At 43.3% G+C, this 20,996-nt stretch overlaps 1 protein-coding gene across 1 annotated transcript in view; it reads right to left on the bottom strand.

Moving 5' to 3' along the window:
- GRHPR (glyoxylate and hydroxypyruvate reductase) overlaps positions 1-20,996 on the bottom strand; it is an 87,378-nt gene that overhangs the window by 45,754 nt on the left and 20,628 nt on the right. Inside the window, exons 3-4 of the mRNA XM_030194366.1 lie at positions 20,382-20,454; positions 8,831-8,947 (exon numbers count right to left, since the gene is read on the bottom strand). Of these exons, the coding sequence (XP_030050226.1) occupies positions 8,831-8,947; positions 20,382-20,454 (190 nt within the window). The remainder of the gene's footprint in view (positions 1-8,830; positions 8,948-20,381; positions 20,455-20,996) is intronic.

Here is a 20,996-nt window from a genome sequence, read left to right as displayed (position 1 = left end):
GTCTCACGTCGGTGCCAGGGAAAATGGTAGAGGCTATTATTAAAAACAAAATTACAGAACACATCTGAGGACATGGATTACTGAGACTGAGTCAGCACGGCTTTTGTGTAGGGAAATCTTGCCTGACCAACTTACTTCAATTCTTTGAAGGAGTAAACAAACATGTGGACAAAGGGGAGCCGGTTGATATTGTGTATCTGGATTTCCAAAAGGCGTTTGACAAGGTACCTTATGAAAGGCTACAGAGGAAATTGGAAGGTCATGGGATAGGAGGAAAAGTCCTATTGTGGATTAAAAACTGGTTGAAGGATAGGAAACAGAGAGTGGGGTTGAATGGGCAGTATTGACAATGGAGAAGGGTAGTTAGTGGGGTTCCTCAGGGGTCTGTGCTAGGACTGCTGCTTTTTAATATATTTATAAATGATTTAGAGATGGGAGTAACCCGCGAGGTAATTAAATTTGCTGATGACACAAAGCTATTCAAAGTCGTTAACTCGTGACAGGATTGTGAAAAATTACAGAAGGACCTTACAAGACTGGGAGACTGGGTGGCTAAATGGAAGATGACGTTTAATGTGAGCAAGTGCAAGGTGATGCATGTGGGAAAAAAGAACCCGAATTATAGCTACGTCATGCAAGGTTCCACGTTAGGCGTTACAGACCAAGAAAGGGATCTGGGTGTCATCGTCGATAATACACTGAAACCTTCTGCTCAGTGTGCTGCTGTGGCTCGGAAAGTGAATAGAATGTTGGGTATTATTAGGAAAGGTATGGAAAACAGGTGTGAGGATGTTATAATGCCGTTATATCGCTCCATGGTGCGACAGCACCTTGAGTATTGTGTTCAATTCTGGTCGCCGCATCTCAAGAAAGATATAGTGGAATTGGAAAAGGTGCAGCGAAGGGCGACTAAAATGATAGCGGGGATGGGACGACTTCCCTATGAAGAAAGACTAAGTAGGCTAGGGCTTTTCAGCTTGGAGAAGAGATGGCTGAGAGGAGACATGATAGAGGTATATAAAATAATGAGTGCAGTGGAGCAGGTGGATGTGAAGCGTCTGTTCACGCTTTCCAAAAATACTAGGACTAGGGGGCATGCGATGAAACTACAGTGTAGTAAATTTAAAACAAATCGGAGAAAATGTTTCTTCACCCAACGCGTAATTAAACTCTGGAATTCATTGCCGGAGAACGTGGTGAAGGCGGTTAGCTTGGCAGAGTTTAAAAAGGGGTTAGACGGTTTCCTAAAGGACAAGTCCATAAACCGCTACTAAATGGACTTGGGAAAAATGTTTGTATGTTTGGGAAGCTTGCCAGGTGCCCTTGGCCTGGATTGGCCGCTGTCGTGGACAGGATGCTGGGCTCGATGGACCCTTGGTCTTTTCCCAGTGTGGCATTACTTATATACATGTACGGATTTTTTCAGGTTTTGATTTGTTCACAATGTGCTTAGTAGTGGAGAGTTTTATTTTGCTATGGCTCAGATGACATGAGAATTATAATATTTCTTGAATGGTGCCCTCCATGTTTTTGAATGCATGTTATTTGTGGCTAATTTTGATATCTTTGAAGTGTTTTGTTGCCCTTTTGCCAACTAGTGTCTTCAATAAAAATATAACTATAAAGATAACACAATGATTACAAATGTAATTACTGAACTTTAAACGCAATCGTAATACTTGTTTGTTAAATGATAACGTATATATCCTTTAAAAAATATGGTGTGCCTTGACATGAAAAAAATGGAAAAATCACTGATCCAAGGTTTTGTTTTGTTTTTTAAACCTGGGACAACAGGGGGTTAAGTGACTTGACCAGGGTCACAGGAAGCTGCAGTAGGAACTGAACCCAATTCCCCAGGATCACAGCCCACTGCACTAACCATTAGGCTACTCCTCCACTCTTTTTTATTCATGCTTTCTGGGAATGTCTTGTAATACATCTCTTTTAGTGGTGAATGGTGAACTATCTCAGTTTATTACTCCAGCAGCAAATTAGGTTGACATCAGAGGGTTTTTGTTAGATGGGGTTGACAAATCGGGGATCACAGGCCTCAGAGAAGGTTACCGGTTAGGAAAGCAGGTACAGTGGGACCTAGAGTAATGGATTGGGTTAAAAATTGGTTGACTGGTAGGAGACAGAGGGTAGTGGTAAATGGAGCTTGCTCTGAAGAAAAGGATGTCGTCAGTGGAGTACTGCAGGGATCGGTCCTAGGGCCGGCTCTTTTTAACGTCTTTGTGAATGATATTGCGGAGAGGCTGTCTGGTAAGGTTTGTCTCTTTGCGGATGATACTAAACTCTGCAACAGGGTGGACACCCTGGAGGGTGTGAATGACACGAGTAAGGACCTAGCGAAGTTAGAGGAATAGAGCGATATTTGGCAACTAAGGTTTAATCCCCAAAAATGCAGGGTCATGCACTTGGGTCGCAAAAATCCGAGGGAACGGTACAATATAGGGGGTGAAGTGCTTCAGTGTGCGAAGGAAGAGCAGGACTTGGGGGTGATTGTGTCTGATGACCTTAAAGCTTTCAAACAGGTAGAAAAAGCGACAGCCAAAGCCAGAAGTATGCTTGGGTTCATAAAAAGAGGCATGACCAGCAGGAAAAAGGAGATAATAGTGCCGTTGTATAAGTCTCTGGTGAGGCCCCATTTGGAGTACTGCATGCAGTTCTGGAGACCACACCTACGGAAAGATATAAACAGGATGGAGTTGGTTCAGAGGGCAGCTACGAAATTAGTAAACGGTCTTGAATGCAAAAATTAAAGGGACAGGCTTATGAACCTCAACATGTATACGCTGGAAGAGAGGAGGGAGAGAGGAGACACGATAGAAACATTTAAATATCTCAAGGGCATTTATGTACAGGAAGAGAGCCTTTTTCAAATGAAGGAGAGCTCTGGAATAAGGGGGTATATGACAAAGTTAAAAGGGAATAGGCTTAGGAGTAACCTAAGGAAGTATTATTTCACAGAAAGGGTGGTGGAGGCTTGGAATGGCCTCCCGGTGGAGGTGGTGGAGTCAAGGACTGTTCCAGAATTTAAAAAGGCATGGGATAAGCATGTGGGATCACTTAGGAACAGGTAGAATTGGGGATTACAGAGGATGGGCAGACTGAATGGGTCATTTGGCCTTTATCTGCCGTCATGGCCATCATGTTTCTATGTTTCTAAGAAATGTATATTAATTTTCTGGACCCATTCAGAATCCCCATGATATTGGGGATGGCATGGCAATGCCATACTTTAATGACTTGGGAGGCGAAGAAGGCAAATTTGACTCCCAAGTGGAAAATATTCTCTCTCTCTGTTTGGGAACCTTATCTTCAAGCTTTATCACCATGTCTCAGAAATTTAACATTGAACTCTCTGAGCTGAATAGCATGAACATCCAGCTGTGCTTATATATACTTTGCTGGGGGACAAATGAGGACTGAGGTGGGGGGTTCTTTATGAATGAGGAGAGTAGGGAAGGGGGGTCTAGCTCAATGTCTATTAGGGGCAGGAAGTTAAAAGAAACAAAAAAAAACTTTCTGCCTTTGTTGGATTGTAGCAAAATAGTTTGGAGTTTGGGAGTTAAGGGAAGGTTCTTTGGGTGCGCTTAACTTGATTATTTGGAAATTGATCTTGCTCTATTCTGTTCTATCATACTTTGTATTGATTGATGTGTGCGTATTTTGGAATTTTTTTCTGGTGAATATTAATACAATTATTTTGAAATATGTTAGTCCAATAAAAGGTATCACTATTTTCCAAAGCTGTTTTATTTATATTTATTAACCTGGCACAGTGGGTTTACAATGTAAGTTGTACCTGAGAAAAGGATGGTGAAGCGACTTACCCAAGGTCAAACAGTATCAGTGGCAGAAATAGGATTTCACTGTAAATCAACATTAAGGAATCTTTCACGTGCTCATCTTCCAATGTGGTATATATCATTCAGTGTAAAAAATGCAACGGAGGCTGCTACATTGGAGAAACAAGTCAGATACTAAAGAAGAGATTTAATTTACATAGACACTATATGAAAAATGCTAGTACCAATAAAGATGTCATGCTTGTGGGGCAGCACTTTACAAAACCAGAACACTGTACCAGTGATTTCATGGTAAAAATCCTGAAAGGGAACTTTAAAACAATACAGGAACGTAAGACCTGTGAAGTCAGAATGATTAAATATTTTGACACCCACGAGACAGGACTTAACAAAGATCTGGGTTTTCTAGCCCATTATAAACCATAAAATTGTACTGCTTTGTCACCCTCCTATCTCCATGCATATCTCCCTGTCCCTCACCTATCCATCCCAATCCTGTTAGACTGTCACTGAAATGCTTTGATGTTTCACTTATGTATACTGTCATCTACCAACATTTGCTTATTTCCGATCTGACGAAGGGCAACCTTCGAAAGCTAATCAAGAAATGTATTAAGTTATGTCCAATAAAAAAGGAATCATCTTATTTTCTTTTCCATGTTTTATTTTGTTTTATTTCTATTGATTACCAGTGAGAGAAAGGAAATTAGTCAAGACAGTTTATAATGGAAACAAAACCTGAAGTTCTTTGATTTCAAGGAACAGATGTTTAAACTAACCTTCACAAAAGGAAAAGAAAAAGTGTTTAATTAGAGAGGCTATTTAGGGAACAGCAGTCTAATGCTTAGAGCAGCAGATTGAGACTAGGGAAGTCCAGTTCAAACCCCCTTGTGATCTCGGGCAAATCACTTAACCTTCCATTGCTTCAGCTACAAACAGATTGCAAGCCCTCTGGTGACAGGAAAATACCTACCATAACTGAATGCAACTTGCCTTTAGCTACAACTGAAGAAAGGTGTGAGCTAAATCCCAAATCCCGAATATCAACTGGTTGTTAACAGTGATGCTCCACTTCTCCTCCAGCATGAGCTTCCTGTCACCATGGAAACCCATGGAAACCCCTGTCATCTTAGGAGTGCTAGAAAGCCCTATGCTGGACAGTTACTTACTGAAGAAGTGTTGCTAGATCTCCTGTGTAATGGTCTAAGACAAAGTGGAGGAGATAAGGGGGCATCATGAGATAAGGGGGGATCCTGGCAGGGATGAGAGGGGAAGGAGTTGGGGGGGGGGGGGGGGAGACAACTCTCGGAGGACTTTGGGAAAGGACCATCAACCTCCTCCTCTAACTATGGGCATTCATAGCTGAGCAACTATTGTTTTGTTGTTTTGCTACTAGAATTTAGATCTTAATTGCCCCCACTAGTTTACACAGTTTCAATATGTTCCTACCAGTTGTCAAGCAAGTTTACTGGTAGACTCCCTCCCTCTTCCCTGGGTCCTCCAACACAGAAGGAAGCTCCCCCTTCCATGTTGTCAACTTTGGTGGGGTGTCCAGTTACATGTCATGGAAAATTTGACAACTTATATATAGGTTCAATCAAAAGTCTTAAGGGAGAATTTTCAAGCACTCACAGAAATTTCTGGTTTAAATAAACTTATTTGGAACTTGACAAGCATAGAGCTACCACCTCCTGATCTTATTAATGGCAGAGAGCTGCTTAAGGTGGTCAACTTTTCCATGAACTACGCTTAGCGATTGACTGTTCTGCGCATTCGCAGCTTACCAACCGGCTTGTTCCCTCACTGTTTTGGCAAGCAGCTCATTTTCATGTGATTTCCTCCTGCATGGATCACTATTTCAGAATCGCTCAGCTTTAATGAGGATTCAAAAGGTATGGGTTTTTTTTTGGGGGGGGGGGGGGGGGTTAATGCATCTCCCCCTTAAGTCTCCTAGATTGAAGGAGTAGCCTAATAGAGTAGTAGGCCGAGAACCTAGAAAACTGGGTTTGATTCCCCCTGCTGGTCCTTGTGACCCTGGGCAAGTTATTTAAGCCTCCATTGCTCCAGGTCCAAAGCTTAGTGCTCCTTTTACAAAGAAACACTACCAATTAGTGTGTGCTGAAATGCGAAGAAGCTTATGAGAATTGAATGGGCTTTTTTGCGTTCATTGCATGCTAACTTAGATTGTGAGCCCTCCTGGGACAGAAAATTATCCAGTGTACCTGAATGTAACTCACCTTGAGCTAATACTGAAAAAGGTGTGAGCAAAATCCAAATAAACTGTAACCAGACATCCCAGTTGAGTTAGTATGCAAACAAAAGTTATTATTCAAATATGCAAAATTTTAATATTTCTTTATGTAGAACTCCCCCAACAGATAAGAGGCAGCAGCATTATTGGCAGTGCAAGCCATGTTTGGGAGACTGCAGTAGCAATATGGTGGTGAACCGCAGCATACTCGACGGCTCCTTTGCACTTGTCTCTCACCTTTCTGCAGCTCTCCCTGTCACTTAGAAACCAAAGTTAGGTGCTTGATTAGAGAATGCAGATGCACATGGCTGCTACTCATGGACACACATAACCTGATATTTACAGAATCCTGTCATCCTTGTAACCAGACATAATAAAACTTGCTCAAAACTTGGAGCTGGGCAGCTGACCACCTGTTGCAGCTTTTCCAGTCACAGCTTTTGGTGCACTGGTAGGCAGTTCAGTTTCTTATGGGTTTGGACTGGCACCAAATATAGTCCAAATAGGATCACTCCAAGGACTCTGGAACAACACCCGGGGAATCACTGATCTGGATAATTCAGATAAAGAGCACGTGGCTTAATATTCACTTTTGTAGCAGTTAATCTCTAACTACAAATGTGTGCATGTCTTCTCTTCCAAAACTGTAGTACAGTACGACGCCGAATATCTGAACAATCATCCGGATGTCCAATTATCCGGACCCATGGAGAGGCATAATCGAACGCGAACGCCTGTCTCCATGGGTGTCTATGTCCAAAAACGGGTACGTGAAGAGGAGGGACAGACCGTATTTTCAGAAAAAATGGGCGTCCATCTTTTTTTCGATAATACGGTTTGTACGGACCAAATCCCATGGACTTGTTTGTTTCTGAGCTGGACGTTTGTTTGTTTTTTAGCAATAATGGAAACTAAAACCGGCCAGCTCAAAAACGTCCTAATCCGAGCCATTTGGTCGTGGGAGGGGCCAGGATTCGTAGTACACTGGCCCCCCTGACATGCCAGGACACCAAATGGGCACCCTAGAGGTCAGTGCGGTGGACTTCCGAAACAGCTGCCACATGCATAGCTCCCTACCACGGGTGCTGAGCCCCCAACCCCCTCCCCCAAAACCCACTACCCACAAATGTACAACACTACCATAGCTCTTAGGGGTGAAGGGGGCACCTACATGTGGGTACAGTGGGTTTTGGAGGCCTCCCATTTACTAGCACAAGTGTTACAGGTAGGGGGGATGGGCCTGGGTCCGCCTGCCTGAAGTGCACTGCGGTACCCACTAAAGGTGCTCCAGGCCTCTAGGACTTGTTGCTGCTGTAGAACCTTGGCACACCAGATGACACCTGAAGACTAATGTCTCCGAAAACGTCCTTTATTCAAATAAGCACGTTTACTCACAGTTAACTGCAGATCAGAGGTTGTGCCCCACTGGCAAAGAGTCTCCCTGATACTAAGATTAGCAGTAGGTCAGAGCTGGCAAAATGCTGTACAATGCCCACTTTCAGTAACGTGGGTAACACATGAAAGGGAGGTAAAACTGGCTTACAAAAATGGCCACTACCTCATGGACTACCGGAAACTAAACAGGGCACACTCTGACCCAGTAAGCAGAGGGAAAAGCACCATGGGAGTAGAGCCTACCAACTACCAACATCGTGAGCATTTAACACAAGCTAGTGGAATCACGGAGCCCAATACCCTACACCCACCACAATGCATTGCTGAGGTGACTCTGCAGTGCCCTTAACAGAAAAGGTGTCACACTCACCCGAGAGCCACATCAGATCCAGGGAAAGGCTGTCAGAGGATAGAACACATTCTGCTGTCATGGAGGTGGGTACGGCATTTGAGGCTGGCATACAGGCTGGCAAAAAAAGTTTGTAAAGTGTTTTTTTTCTGGTGGGAGGGGGTTAGTGACCACTGGGGGAGTCAGGGGAGGTCATCCCCGATTCCCTCCAGTGGTCATCTGGTCAGTTGGGGCACTTTTTGGGGACTTGGACCTGAAAAAAAGGGTCCAAATAAAGCGGACCAAATTCTCATCAAAAACGCCCTTCTTGTTTCGATTATCAGCTAAAGACGCCCATCTCTCCTTGGCCGATAACCACGCCCCAGTCCCGCCTTCACCAAGCCTCCGACACCCCCCCCCCCCCGTCCACTTTGTTCGTTCCTGCGACGGAGTGCAGTTGAAGACGACCAAAATCGGCTTTCGATTATACCAATTTGTTCGCGCACGGGAGAAAGACGCCCATCTCCCGATTTGGGACGAAATATGGGCGTCTTTGTCTTTCGAAAATAAGCTGGATTATCAGCCAATCCTCGCGATCCGCACAGCCTGCTGCAGGAAATTATATGAACGGGAGCGGGTACACAGCAGAGAAAAGCCCTGACCTTTCCTTTACCGGCCTTTATCTTTTCCTCCTGACTCATACGCAGCAGAAAAAAAAGTTTACGGGGATGCTGCAGAGGAAAAACCTTGCTCTTTAAGCTTGTGGGGATGCAAAGAGAAAAAACTGTTGCTCTCATCTTGCTTGGATGCTGCAGAGAAAAACCTTGCTCTTTAAGCTTGCAGGGACGTGGCAGAGAAAAAAGCGTTCAACATACAATGCTGTGATTGTGTTTTCTTGATAAAAATTAGTTATGTCCAATTATCCGGATTTATGATTATCCGGACCACTCTCCACAGAGGACAGTCCAGATAAATGGCGTCCTACTGTATAGCTAAAGGTGCTGAGCTAAAACAAACCTCTAATATTTTTCACATACTTACTTCTTGACCTCCTGCACTGCTTCAGGGAGCCTGCGGCTTGTGGCTAGGAGTAGTGCTACAGAAAGCTCTGCAGTGGCATCAGTCAGTACATCGGGAGTGTATCCTACTCGAATTCCTCTGTAAAAGACACACAAAATTCAGGGTTTTAAAAACAATTTGCATTAAAAAGGTGTCATTCTTTTGCTTACATTAGCAAAAGCTCCTTTGAGGTTTTCCTACATTTTTATGGTCAACTATAACTGTCCCTCAAATTTAAGGTTTTAAGTTCTCACATATTAACACAGTAATTGCTACAGAACAGAGCGAGGCAGATTCCTTGACTCAAAGCTCTTGTTTCAAGCTCAGATCGCTCGTGTTTTGTAATTAGGTTTTCTTTCTCTACGCAAACTACGCTTTTTGAGAAGTTTAAAAAAAAAAAAAAAAAAAAGATATTTCTGCTCTGCATACCCTCATGCGCGCTCTCAATTCTGTTTATGTAGGTATTCCTAAATCACAACTGAAACAACTCCAGATTTTACAGACTACTGCCTCATGCGTTTATGTAGAACTCACAAATATGGCTATGCCTTTCCACTTCTGTTTAGTCTACACTGTTTACCAATTAATTATTGTATTTCGTATACTTCTAATCATGCTTTAATGTTAACCATCTTTTTCTTCCTTCCCCTCAGGCCAGTTATGAAACCACCAGGAACTCGGCTTATTGTTTTCATGCCCCCAGATTACAGAACAAACTTCCCTTTTATCTTCATATTGAGCTGTCAGCCACTAAATTTAAATCCGGGCTGAAAACCCATTTTTCAATCTTTCCTACAGTAATTTTGGGGATTAGGAGTTTTTTGCCTGCCTCAAGTAGTTATTTTTTTGTTTAATATTACTGCATTTACATTGCTGTTTTAATTGAACGAGTGAAGATCTGAATGTTCTCTCTCCTCTGTTCTTAACTGAATTGGTGTTCCTTTCTAACTAAATTTTCTTGGTAGTATTGTAAACCGCTCTTATCCACCCTGTCTATAAGAGCAGTACATCAAGTCAACAAACAAACAGAAACATACATTCATTCTATCTGTTTTACAGAAGCTGTAATTCTTTTTCTCATAAAAATGCACTGGCCATATTCTGTGGGGCTCATTTCTCTAGAACCCCCAGTTTGATTTGGCCCATTTCCAAACTCAATGTGTGTGTGGGGTTTTCTGGGTTTCCCCACATGCCACGTTTCATCCTATCCCGTTAATTTTTCATAGGCCTCAACCCCCCATTCCCCTAGATGGACAGACTTTCTCAATCCATTTTTGTTGGAAAGAATAAAAGGGTTCTGTGTGATCCAAGAAACTAAAGTCTGGTGAGCCTGATATCAGTGCTGGGCCAAACGGTAGAAACTATTATAAGAGCATAAGAATAGTCATACTGGGTCAGACCAATTGTCCACTTAGCCCAGTATTCTGCTTCCAACAGTGGCCAATCCAGGTCACAAGTACCTGGAAGAAATCCAATTAGTAGCAACATTCTATGCTAACCAATCCTGGGGCAAGCAGTGGCTTATCCCAGGTCCATCTCAATAACAGTCTATGGACTATTCCTCCAGGAACTCGTCCAAACCTTTTTTAAGCCCAGATATGCTAACCGCTGTCACATCCTCTGGCAGCAAGTTCCAGAGCTTAACTATTCTTTGACTGAAAAAATATGTATAGCATAGCTCATGCAATTCCTTCCAACCATGCCGCATGTAAACGTGTGTGTGTGCATGCACACATGTGGAGGGGGGTGTAAGTGTGTGTCTTTACATGTGTGTTTGGCATACATGTGTGTGCTTTCTGTGATCAGGAGAGGGGATGAATGGGGAAGGCAGTTTGAAAAGTTAAATGAGCTCTTACCTACTAATTTTCTTTCCTTGAGTCCCTCCAGACTAGTCTAGAAGCTTCGGTTTACCATCCTATCAGCAGGTGGAGATTGAGACCTATTGAGCTGTGATGTCATGCCTTAATCCTGTACAGCAGCTTGGCCAGCCAGTATAGGAAAAGCAAACAAGTAGTCAACAGGTATAACACACTTCCCAAAGAACTAAGAACTTGTCAATAGACAACTATTAAATCCAAAAACTTACATACACACAACTAACATACAGCAGTAGAGGGAAAAAAATTTGAAATGAAATGTTAGCACATCTGGCACAAAAATTATACCTACCAAGGGTGTGTTGTGTTCTGGACTGGTCTAAAGGGACTCAAGGGAAGAAAATTAGCAAGTAAGAAATAACTTAACCTTCCTTATCTTCCACCAAACCAGTTCAGATGCTTGGTACATACCAAAGTAGTAATCATGTTGGGTGGGACCCCGAGATCTAACATTTTTGCAGCCCTAAAATCCGTCAAGCTGAACAAATAGTGACAAGAACTAAGATCTTTCAAGGATGCCCATTGAAGGGGTTCGTGGAGGGGCATAATCGAACGCCTATCTCCATGGGCGTCTATGTCCGAAAACGGGTACGTGAAGAGGCGGGACAGACCGTATTTTCGATAAAATGGACGTTTTTCAGCTGGGCGTTTTTTTTTTTTAGCAATAATGGAAACTAAAAACACCCAGCTCAAAAACATCCTAATCCGAGCCACTTGGTTGTGGAAGGGGCCACGATTTGTAGTACACTCGCCCCCCTGACATGCCAGGACACCAACTGGGCACCCTAGAGGTCAGTGTGGTGGACTTCAGACAACGCTCCCACATGCATAGCTCCCTTACCACGGGTGCTGAGCCCCCAACCCCCCTCCCCCAAAACCCACTATCCACAAATGTACAACACTACCATAGCTCTTAGGGGTGAAGGAGCACCTACATGTGGGTACAGTGGGTTTTGCAGGCCTCCCATTTACCAGCACAAGTGTTACAGGTAGGGGGGGGATGGGCCTGGGTCCGCATGGCTGAAGTGCACTGCGGTACCCACTAAAAGTGCTCCAGGGACCTGCATACACGCAGGCCTCTAGTACTGGTTGCTGCTATATAACATTGGCACACCAGTTGACACCTGAAGACTAATCTCTCCGAAAACGTCCTTTATTGGAATAAGCACGCTTACTCACAGTTAACTGCAGATCAGAGGTTGTGCCCCACTGGCAACGAGTCTCCCTGGTACTGAGATGAGCAGTAGTTCAGAGCTGGCAGAATGGTGTACAATGCCCTCTTTCAGCCACATTCAAGGGAAGAACTAAGTTCTGTAACGTGGCTAACACGTGAAAGGGATCTAAAACTGGCTTACAAAAATGGCCACTACCTCATGGACTACCGGAAACAAAACAGGGCATACTCTGACCCAGTAAGCAGGGGGAAAAGCACCATGGGAGTAGAGCCTACCAACCACCAACATGGTGAGCATTTGCCACAAACTAGTGGAATCACGGAGCCCAATACCCTACACCCACCACAATGCATTGCTGATGTGACTCTGCAGTGCGCATAAAAGAAAAAGGTGTCACACTCACCCGAGAGCCACATCAGAACCAGGGAAAGGCTGTCACAGGATAGCACACATTCTGCAGTCATAGAGGTGGGTACGGCATTTGAGGCTGGCATAGAGGCTTTTTTGGGACCTGTTCGTGAACAAAAAAGGGTCCAAAAAAGTGACCCAAAATCGCAGTAAAAACGCCTTTTTTTTTCCCGATTATCAGCTAAAAACGCCCATCTCTCCTCGGCCGATAACCACGCCCCAGTTCCGCCTTCACCACGCCTCCAACACGCCCCCATCAACTTTACCCGTTTCTGCGACGGATTGCAGTTGGAAACGCCCAAAATCGGCTTTCGATTATACCGATTTGGGCGCCCATGGGAGAAAGACGCCCATCTCCCGATTTGGGTCGCAATATAGGCGTTTTTCTCTTTCGATTATAAGCTGGAAAGGGAGCTAGTACCAAAGTGAGAAGAACCAAATTCAAAGAGGGAATACTGAACAACGAGGAGAAATAATCAATCTAACAGAGTATCTCTACCCAATCCTTGGGATACATTAGGCCAGGCTGGTTTTCAAGATACTCACAATGAATATGAATGAGATAGATCTGCATGTACTGCCTCTCTTGTATGCAAACCAATTGTGGGTATCTTAAAAACCTGGCTAGCTTGGTGTATCTTGAGAACGGGGTTGAGAACCCCTGATCTAAGTGCTGTAGGAAATTGTACTACTTCCTGATGAGAAGACAAGTTCTTATCTTTTACTAGTCCTCTATAGCATAATAAAGCTGCATGTTGAAACTTCAATGAGGCAAGAGCTAAACCCTTAACCAGATCATCCACTGAAAATGTCTGAAACGGAAGACTGTAGTGAAATAACCTCTTCTGTTCACACCAAGCTTCAAAAACTCTCCACACTCTAAAATATGCCAACAAAGCAGACTTTTTTTTTTAGAATGTGACCGTGAATATTCAGCAGGAGATAGCCGGCTATGCTCTGCTGAATATTCACGGATAGCCAGTTAAGTGCTTTTTAACCAGCCAAGAGCCGTTCCTGGCTGGTTAAATAGTACTGAATAATCAGACAGTTAGAGTGTTTCCTGATCCCTACCAACAAAGGATCATGAAAAGTAGAGGGATTAGCAAGCCGATCCACTAAAATCTTTAGAATAGATAAGACCTGGGCAATTAAGGTTGCTAGATCTTCCTTCTTTGCAGCAGTTGTTAGTGAGAAAAAAGCATTTCCAGAGTACAGCAACAACTTGTCTGTTGATCAGTTAAGTTAGTTCAGGCTAGGCTCTCTAGGAATTTCCTGCTCAAAAAAGAAACAGACACAAGATATCTACCCTCTCAAATTTAGAGAGGTAGCTAGGAAGAGGTGGGGAGGGAGGAAGGGACTTGGAACTGCCAGGTGTTAAACACCCCAAGAGTGGAAGAACCAGCCAGCTTAAAACTGAAAATTTTGGCAACAATTTTTTTCTATTCTATTCTTGGCATTTATATCCCGCTTCCATCATTAAAAAAATCTAAGTGGGTTACAAAAGATAAAGATATACAAACAGTAAAACAAAAATGCAAAAAAATCAGATATACAGATTATAAGAATACAGAACCAAAAGATCTAAAAGTTCAACATCAGAAATCACATATTCAAATATTTGTCAAATAGGTTTTCAATGCCTTCTGAAACAAAAAATATCCAGAAAGTGTATGAATTTGCGCATGAATTGAATTCCAAATCCTACTAGATTGGTATACAAATGAACCATCTAAAATCCTTTCAAATCAAACTCTTAATTGTCGGAAAACCCAATGATAGAGTACAAAAAAACAAGAATTTTCACAGAAGACTGGGTATGTTAATAGAGGAATATGAAAAACCGAACAATAACCACGTAAGAAAATACCATACAAACTTAAATACAGCACATGCTCGAAATGGCAATCAATGCAAGTTTGTCAATAAAGGAGTTACACTTAAACATCAATTTTGCTGCAACATTCTGGAGAAGCTGCAGCCTATCAACTAAATTAGAATGTGAACCAACATACAATGTGTTGCAATAATCTAATTGAGATAAAATAGCAGCTTGAACTTTCATTCTTAAGTGATCAGGTAATTAATTGTTCTTAATTAGTGAAGTTTCAAAAATATTCTCTTATATAATTGATTTATCTGATGCTTCATTGATAACTGTGTCCAAAATTACACCCCAAATTCCGGAAGATGTTTCAAATTATAATTGCTTGCCCGAATATAACGTAATAATAGCTGTCATTAGGATCTCTCATTTTTAACCAGAAGAATCCCCCCCTCAAGCTTCACTGTCTAATAATTATTGCTCCTTTTTTTTTTTTTAATGAGCAAGCAACAGATAGTCTTACCAGACTATAACAGACTGCACAGGATGTCAGACCTACCACCTAGCAGAGTGAGAAATACTGGCTTGCCAAGCTATTGCACAAGATTATCACAGTCATTAGTTCTCAGTCTCCACTGTAATAATTGTGGCGCTTTAGTTTCAAGGCCAGTCATCTGAAGCCTTAAGGCTTGTCCTATCTGTCATCAGCTCACTATTTTGAAACAGGAGCTCAGTAAAGTAAAGCAGGAATTAGATGCACTTAAAAGCAACTTCTAAGACTGCACAACATCATAATGCACAGAATCAAGCCAAATTCACACCACTGCCTCAAAGGATAAAACCACCTAAGAATAGATGGTTCACCGTAGGCTCAGGCAGACTTCGTTATGTGACACAGAGGCATCCACCCTCACAAGTGTTGCCCCTACAGAATTCTTTTGCTCCATTACAGCACTATGATGTTCCTCAAAATAGAACTGAGGTGGAACAAAAAGATATGAAGGCACTCAAAGACAAAAAACACCCCCAAATCACAAATGTTGAAACACATACCAGAAAATGTAGATGGAAAGCGATGACCACAAATGCTCGCAGTCTAAGCAATAAAGTTCATGACCTTCAAGCCCTGATGTTGGAGGCAGACTTAGACATTGTTGCAATCACGGAGACATGGCTAAATTCATGAATGGGATGCAAACATACCGGGCTATAATCTATTTAGGAAGGATAGAGAGGGTTGAAAAGGTGGAGGAGTAGCTCTGTATGTGAGAAATGACATCGAGGCAACTGAAATGTCAGGGACCTGGGGAAAGGAAGAAGCAATATGGATCACCTTAAAAAGAGATGATAAAACCTCTGTACACGTGGGTGTTGTCTACAGACCTCCGACACAATTGGATGATCTAGATAAAGATCTGGTTGCAGATATCCATAAGTTAGGAAAGGTGCTGTTGCTGGGACATTTCAATCTGCCGGATGTAGATTGGAAAGTTCTATCTGCGGAATCGGAAAGAAGTAGAGAGATCGTGGATGCTTTTCAAAGTGCACTGCTCAGACAAACAGTGACGGAACCCAAGAGGGAGGGAGCGACGCTGGATCTGGTGCCCACAAATGGGGACAGTGTGTCAAATGTCCGAGTGGGTGCCCACCTGGGCAGCAGTGACCATCAAACGGTTTGGTTTGATATGACGGCTAAAGTGGAGGGCGGCCACTCAAAAATCAAAGTCCTGGATTTCAAGCATGCTGACTTTAGTAAAATGGGGGAACCCCTGAGGAAGGAACTGATGGGATGGGAGGATGAACGAGAAGTGGAAGGACAGTGGTCCAAGCTGAAAGAAGCTATAAATAAGGCCACAAACCTTTATGTAAGGAGAGTAAATAAAAACAAGAGAAAAAGAAAACCGATACGGTTCTCCAAACAAGTGGCTGGGAAAATAAAGGCTAAAGAGTTGGTGTTCCTGAAATACAGAAAAACTCAAGAAGAGAAACACGGGGAGGAATACCGGATGAAACTGAAAGAAGCCAAGAGAGAGATACGTCTGGCGAAAGCGCATGCGGAAGAACAAATGGCTAGAAATGTAAGGAGGGGTGACAAAAATTTCTTCAGGTATATTAGTGAAAGGAGGAAGACAAAAAAGGGAATTGTGAGACTGAAAGACGCTGCGAACCGCTATGTAGATAATGATGAAGAAAAAGCTAATTTGCTAAATAGATACTTTTGTTCTGTTTTCACAGAAGAAAATCCAGGAGCAGGACCGAGATGGAATGGCAAAAGTACATGTGAGAAAGGAGTGGATATAGCACCGTTCACAGAAGAGAGTGTGTATGAACAACTTAAAAATCTAAAGGTGGACAAAGCAGTGGGACCGGACGGGATCCACCCCAGGATATTGAGGGAGCTCAGAAAGGTTCTGGCGGGTCCTCTAAAAGATTTGTTTAATAAATCCTTGGAGACGGGACAAGTTCCGTGGGATTGGAGAACGGCGGAGGTGGCCCCTCTTCACAAAAGTGGTGATAGGGAACAGGCTGGTAAGCCTCACTTCGATTATTGGAAAAGTAATGGAAGCGATGCTGAAGGAAAGGATAGTGAATTTCCTAGAAGCAAATAGGTTGCAGGATCCGAGACAACATGGTTTCACCAAGGGGAAGTCGTGCCAAACGAATCTCATTGAATTCTTTGACTGGGTGACCGGAGAATTAAATCAAGGACATGCTATGGACGTAATCTACTTAGATTTCAGCAAAGCTTTTGACACGGTTCCCCACAGGAGGCTCTTGAATAAACTAGACAGGCTGAAGATAGGACCCGAAGTGGTGAACTGGATTAGGAACTGGTTAACGGGCAGACGCCAGAGGGTGGTGGTAAATGGAGTTCTCTCGGAGGGAAAGGTGAGTAGTGGAGTGCCTCAGGGATCGGTGCTGGGGCCGATTCTATTCAATATACAGTGGGGGAAATAAGTATTTGATCCCTTGCTGATTTTGTAAGTTTGCCCACTGACAAAGACATGAGCAGCCCATAATTGAAGGGTAGGTTATTGGTAACAGTGAGAGATAGCACATCACAAATTAAATCCGGAAAATCACATTGTGGAAAGTATATGAATTTATTTGCATTCTGCAGAGGGAAATAAGTATTTGATCCCCCACCAACCAGTAAGAGATCTGGCCCCTACAGACCAGGTAGATGCTCCAAATCAACTCGTTACCTGCATGACAGACAGCTGTCGGCAATGGTCACCTGTATGAAAGACACCTGTCCACAGACTCAGTGAATCAGTCAGACTCTAACCTCTACAAAATGGCCAAGAGCAAGGAGCTGTCTAAGGATGTCAGGGACAAGATCATACACCTGCACAAGGCTGGAATGGGCTACAAAACCATCAGTAAGACGCTGGGCGAGAAGGAGACAACTGTTGGTGCCATAGTAAGAAAATGGAAGAAGTACAAAATGACTGTCAATCGACAAAGATCTGGGGCTCCACGCAAAATCTCACCTCGTGGGGTATCCTTGATCATGAGGAAGGTTAGAAATCAGCCTACAACTACAAGGGGGGAACTTGTCAATGATCTCAAGGCAGCTGGGACCACTGTCACCACGAAAACCATTGGTAACACATTACGACATAACGGATTGCAATCCTGCAGTGCCCGCAAGGTCCCCCTGCTCCGGAAGGCACATGTGACGGCCCGTCTGAAGTTTGCCAGTGAACACCTGGATGATGCCGAGAGTGATTGGGAGAAGGTGCTGTGGTCAGATGAGACAAAAATTGAGCTCTTTGGCATGAACTCAACTCGCCGTGTTTGGAGGAAGAGAAATGCTGCCTATGACCCAAAGAACACCGTCCCCACTGTCAAGCATGGAGGTGGAAATGTTATGTTTTGGGGGTGTTTCTCTGCTAAGGGCACAGGACTACTTCACCGCATCAATGGGAGAATGGATGGGGCCATGTACCGTACAATTCTGAGTGACAACCTCCTTCCCTCCGCCAGGGCCTTAAAAATGGGTCGTGGCTGGGTCTTCCAGCACGACAATGACCCAAAACATACAGCCAAGGCAACAAAGGAGTGGCTCAGGAAGAAGCACATTAGGGTCATGGAGTGGCCTAGCCAGTCACCAGACCTTAATCCCATTGAAAACTTATGGAGGGAGCTGAAGCTGCGAGTTGCCAAGCGACAGCCCAGAACTCTTAATGATTTAGAGATGATCTGCAAAGAGGAGTGGACCAAAATTCCTCCTGACATGTGTGCAAACCTCATCATCAACTACAGAAGACGTCTGACCGCTGTGCTTGCCAACAAGGGTTTTGCCACCAAGTATTAGGTCTTGTTTGCCAGAGGGATTAAATACTTATTTCCCTCTGCAGAATGCAAATAAATTCATATACTTTCCACAATGTGATTTTCCGGATTTAATTTGTGATGTGCTATCTCTCACTGTTACCAATAACCTACCCTTCAATTATGGGCTGCTCATGTCTTTGTCAGTGGGCAAACTTACAAAATCAGCAAGGGATCAAATACTTATTTCCCCCACTGTATTTGTGAGTGACATTGCCGAAGGGTTACAAGGTAAAGTTTGCCTTTTTGTGGATGACACCAAGATTTGTAACAGAGTGGACACCCCGGAGGGAGTGGAAAACATGAGAAGAGATCTGCGGAACCTAGAAGAATGGTCTAACGTTTGGCAATTAAAATTCAATGCGAAGAAACACAAAGTGATGCATTTGGGGAGTAGAAATCCAGGGGAGACGTATGTGTTAGGCGGGGAGAGTCTGATAGGTACGGATGGGGAGAGGGATCTTGGGGTGATGGTATCTGAGGACCTGAAGGCGATGAAACAGTGTGACAAAGCGGTGGCTGTAGCTAGAAGATTGCTAGGCTGTATAGAGAGAGGTGTGGCCAGAAAAGAGGTTTTAATACCCCTGTATAAGACGTTAGTGAGGCCCCACCTGGAGTATTGTGTTCAGTTTTGGAGGCTGTATCTTGCGAAGGATGTTAAAAAAATGGAAGCGGTGCAAAGAAAAGCTACGAGAATGGTATGGGATTTGCGTTACAAGATGTATGAGGAGAGACTTGTTGACCTGAACATGTATACCCTGGAGGAAAGGAGAAACAGCGGTGATATGATACAGACGTTTAAATATTTGAAAGGTATTAATCCGCAAACGAACCTTTTCTGGAGAGGGGAAGGCGGTAGAATGAGAGGACATGAAATGAGATTGAAGGGGTGCAGACTCAAGAAAAATGTCAGGAAGTATTTCTTCACGGAGAGAGTGGTGGATGCTTGGAATGCCCTCCCGTGGGAGGTGGTGGAAATGAAAACGGTAACGGAATTCAAACATGAGTGGGATAAACATAAAGGAATCCTGTTCAGAAGGAATGGATCCTCAGGAGCTTAGCTGAGATTGGGTGGCAGAGCCAGTGGTGGGAGGCGGGGACAGTGCTGGGCAGACTTATACGGTCTGTGCCAGAGCTGGTGGTGGGGAGGCGGGGCTGGTGGTTGGGAGGCGGGGATAGTGCTGGGCAGACTTGTACGGTCTGTGCCCTGAAGAGGACAGGTGCAAATCAAGGTAGGGTATACACAAAAAGTAGCACATAAGAGTTTATCTTGTTGGGTAGACTGGATGGACCGTGCAGGTCTTTTTCTGCCGTCATCTACTATGTTACTATGTAGTTGTAAATCCAGTTTATTTCACAAGTAAAGAGAGTCAAAGATCAAAGGCTTCCAGCAATAGAGAACAAATGACTGTACTTAGCTCTTCTATGTGAATTTCTTTGGAAACTTAATGTAGGGGCTGATGGTTGACTTTAGTTTTAAGAAATCTAACAGATTCAGAGTTTTAGAAATAGTTATGTGGTTAAAATAAAACTTTAACTCACGGATTGTAGGTATGAACTTTATAGTTTCTGGTTATGATATCCTTGGATGGTCCCAATTGAAGCAGGTTGCTATAGGCTTTTTCTTTGTTGTCCAGGAGGAGGAGGGTTAGATGTAACTATAGATCCAGTACCGGTCACAGGGCATGAGGAGAGTTATTTGCAATATGAAGGGAAGATTAAAGTTCTTTTCTCCAGCCAAAATAAAAGAAAGAAGTTCAAAGTAAAACTGAGGACTGGTGCCTCAATACAGACTGCGCAGAAGTCACTAAAAATTTGGGTTGTAAATAAGCAAAAAGTGTATTATTTGCAGAGTCTCATGTGAACCCAGCCACCCAGTCAGGCAGTTGAGAGAAAAAAAAAATCAAACTCACCTTCTCTTAATGTCTTCCAAAGCAAGGTGATCAAACCCCACAGACAAAGTACTGATCACTTTAAGATCTGGCCCTGCAAAACAGAAATGAGGACCTTTACCAATAATAATGAGAATGACAGGTTACATTTTAACTGAGAACGTAAGGTAAATACATCTACTGTTGCTTTTTGATGTTCTCCATTGAGTTGAAGGTAGTAGAGTTCACTCTCCTGTGCTACGTGCGTCAGTGGTCAAGACGTGTTTTTCTTTTTTCTTTTTTTATAATAGTATTTTCTTAAACACCTTTGGATCGTTCAGAGTTGTTGGAGAGAGACACTTGCTCTTTAGCTAAAATATTTCTAAGTTTCCAACATCTCCATTTTAAAACATCAGTGAATAGATGACCTGGTAATGGGAAACTGGATCATCTGCAAAGAGGAACCTGTCTGAAATACTAAGTACCCCCGCCGCATAATTCTGAGTAAATCTGAGAGAATGAGATACTCCATATATCCTGGCTTAAGGGTGGGGCTCATTAACTGTCATGGTATGCACAAAACTAACCTATTAAGAGAGACATTGCCCCATATATTCAATGTCTGAGGGTCCCTACAAAGTGGCGGTAAGCCCAACG

The sequence above is a fragment of the Microcaecilia unicolor genome, chromosome 2, assembly GCF_901765095.1.
Source record: "Microcaecilia unicolor chromosome 2, aMicUni1.1, whole genome shotgun sequence".
Lineage (NCBI taxonomy): Eukaryota > Metazoa > Chordata > Amphibia > Gymnophiona > Siphonopidae > Microcaecilia > Microcaecilia unicolor.
The sequence above is the reverse complement of the archived record's forward strand: the minus strand, read 5'-3'. Positions and strand labels throughout refer to the sequence as shown.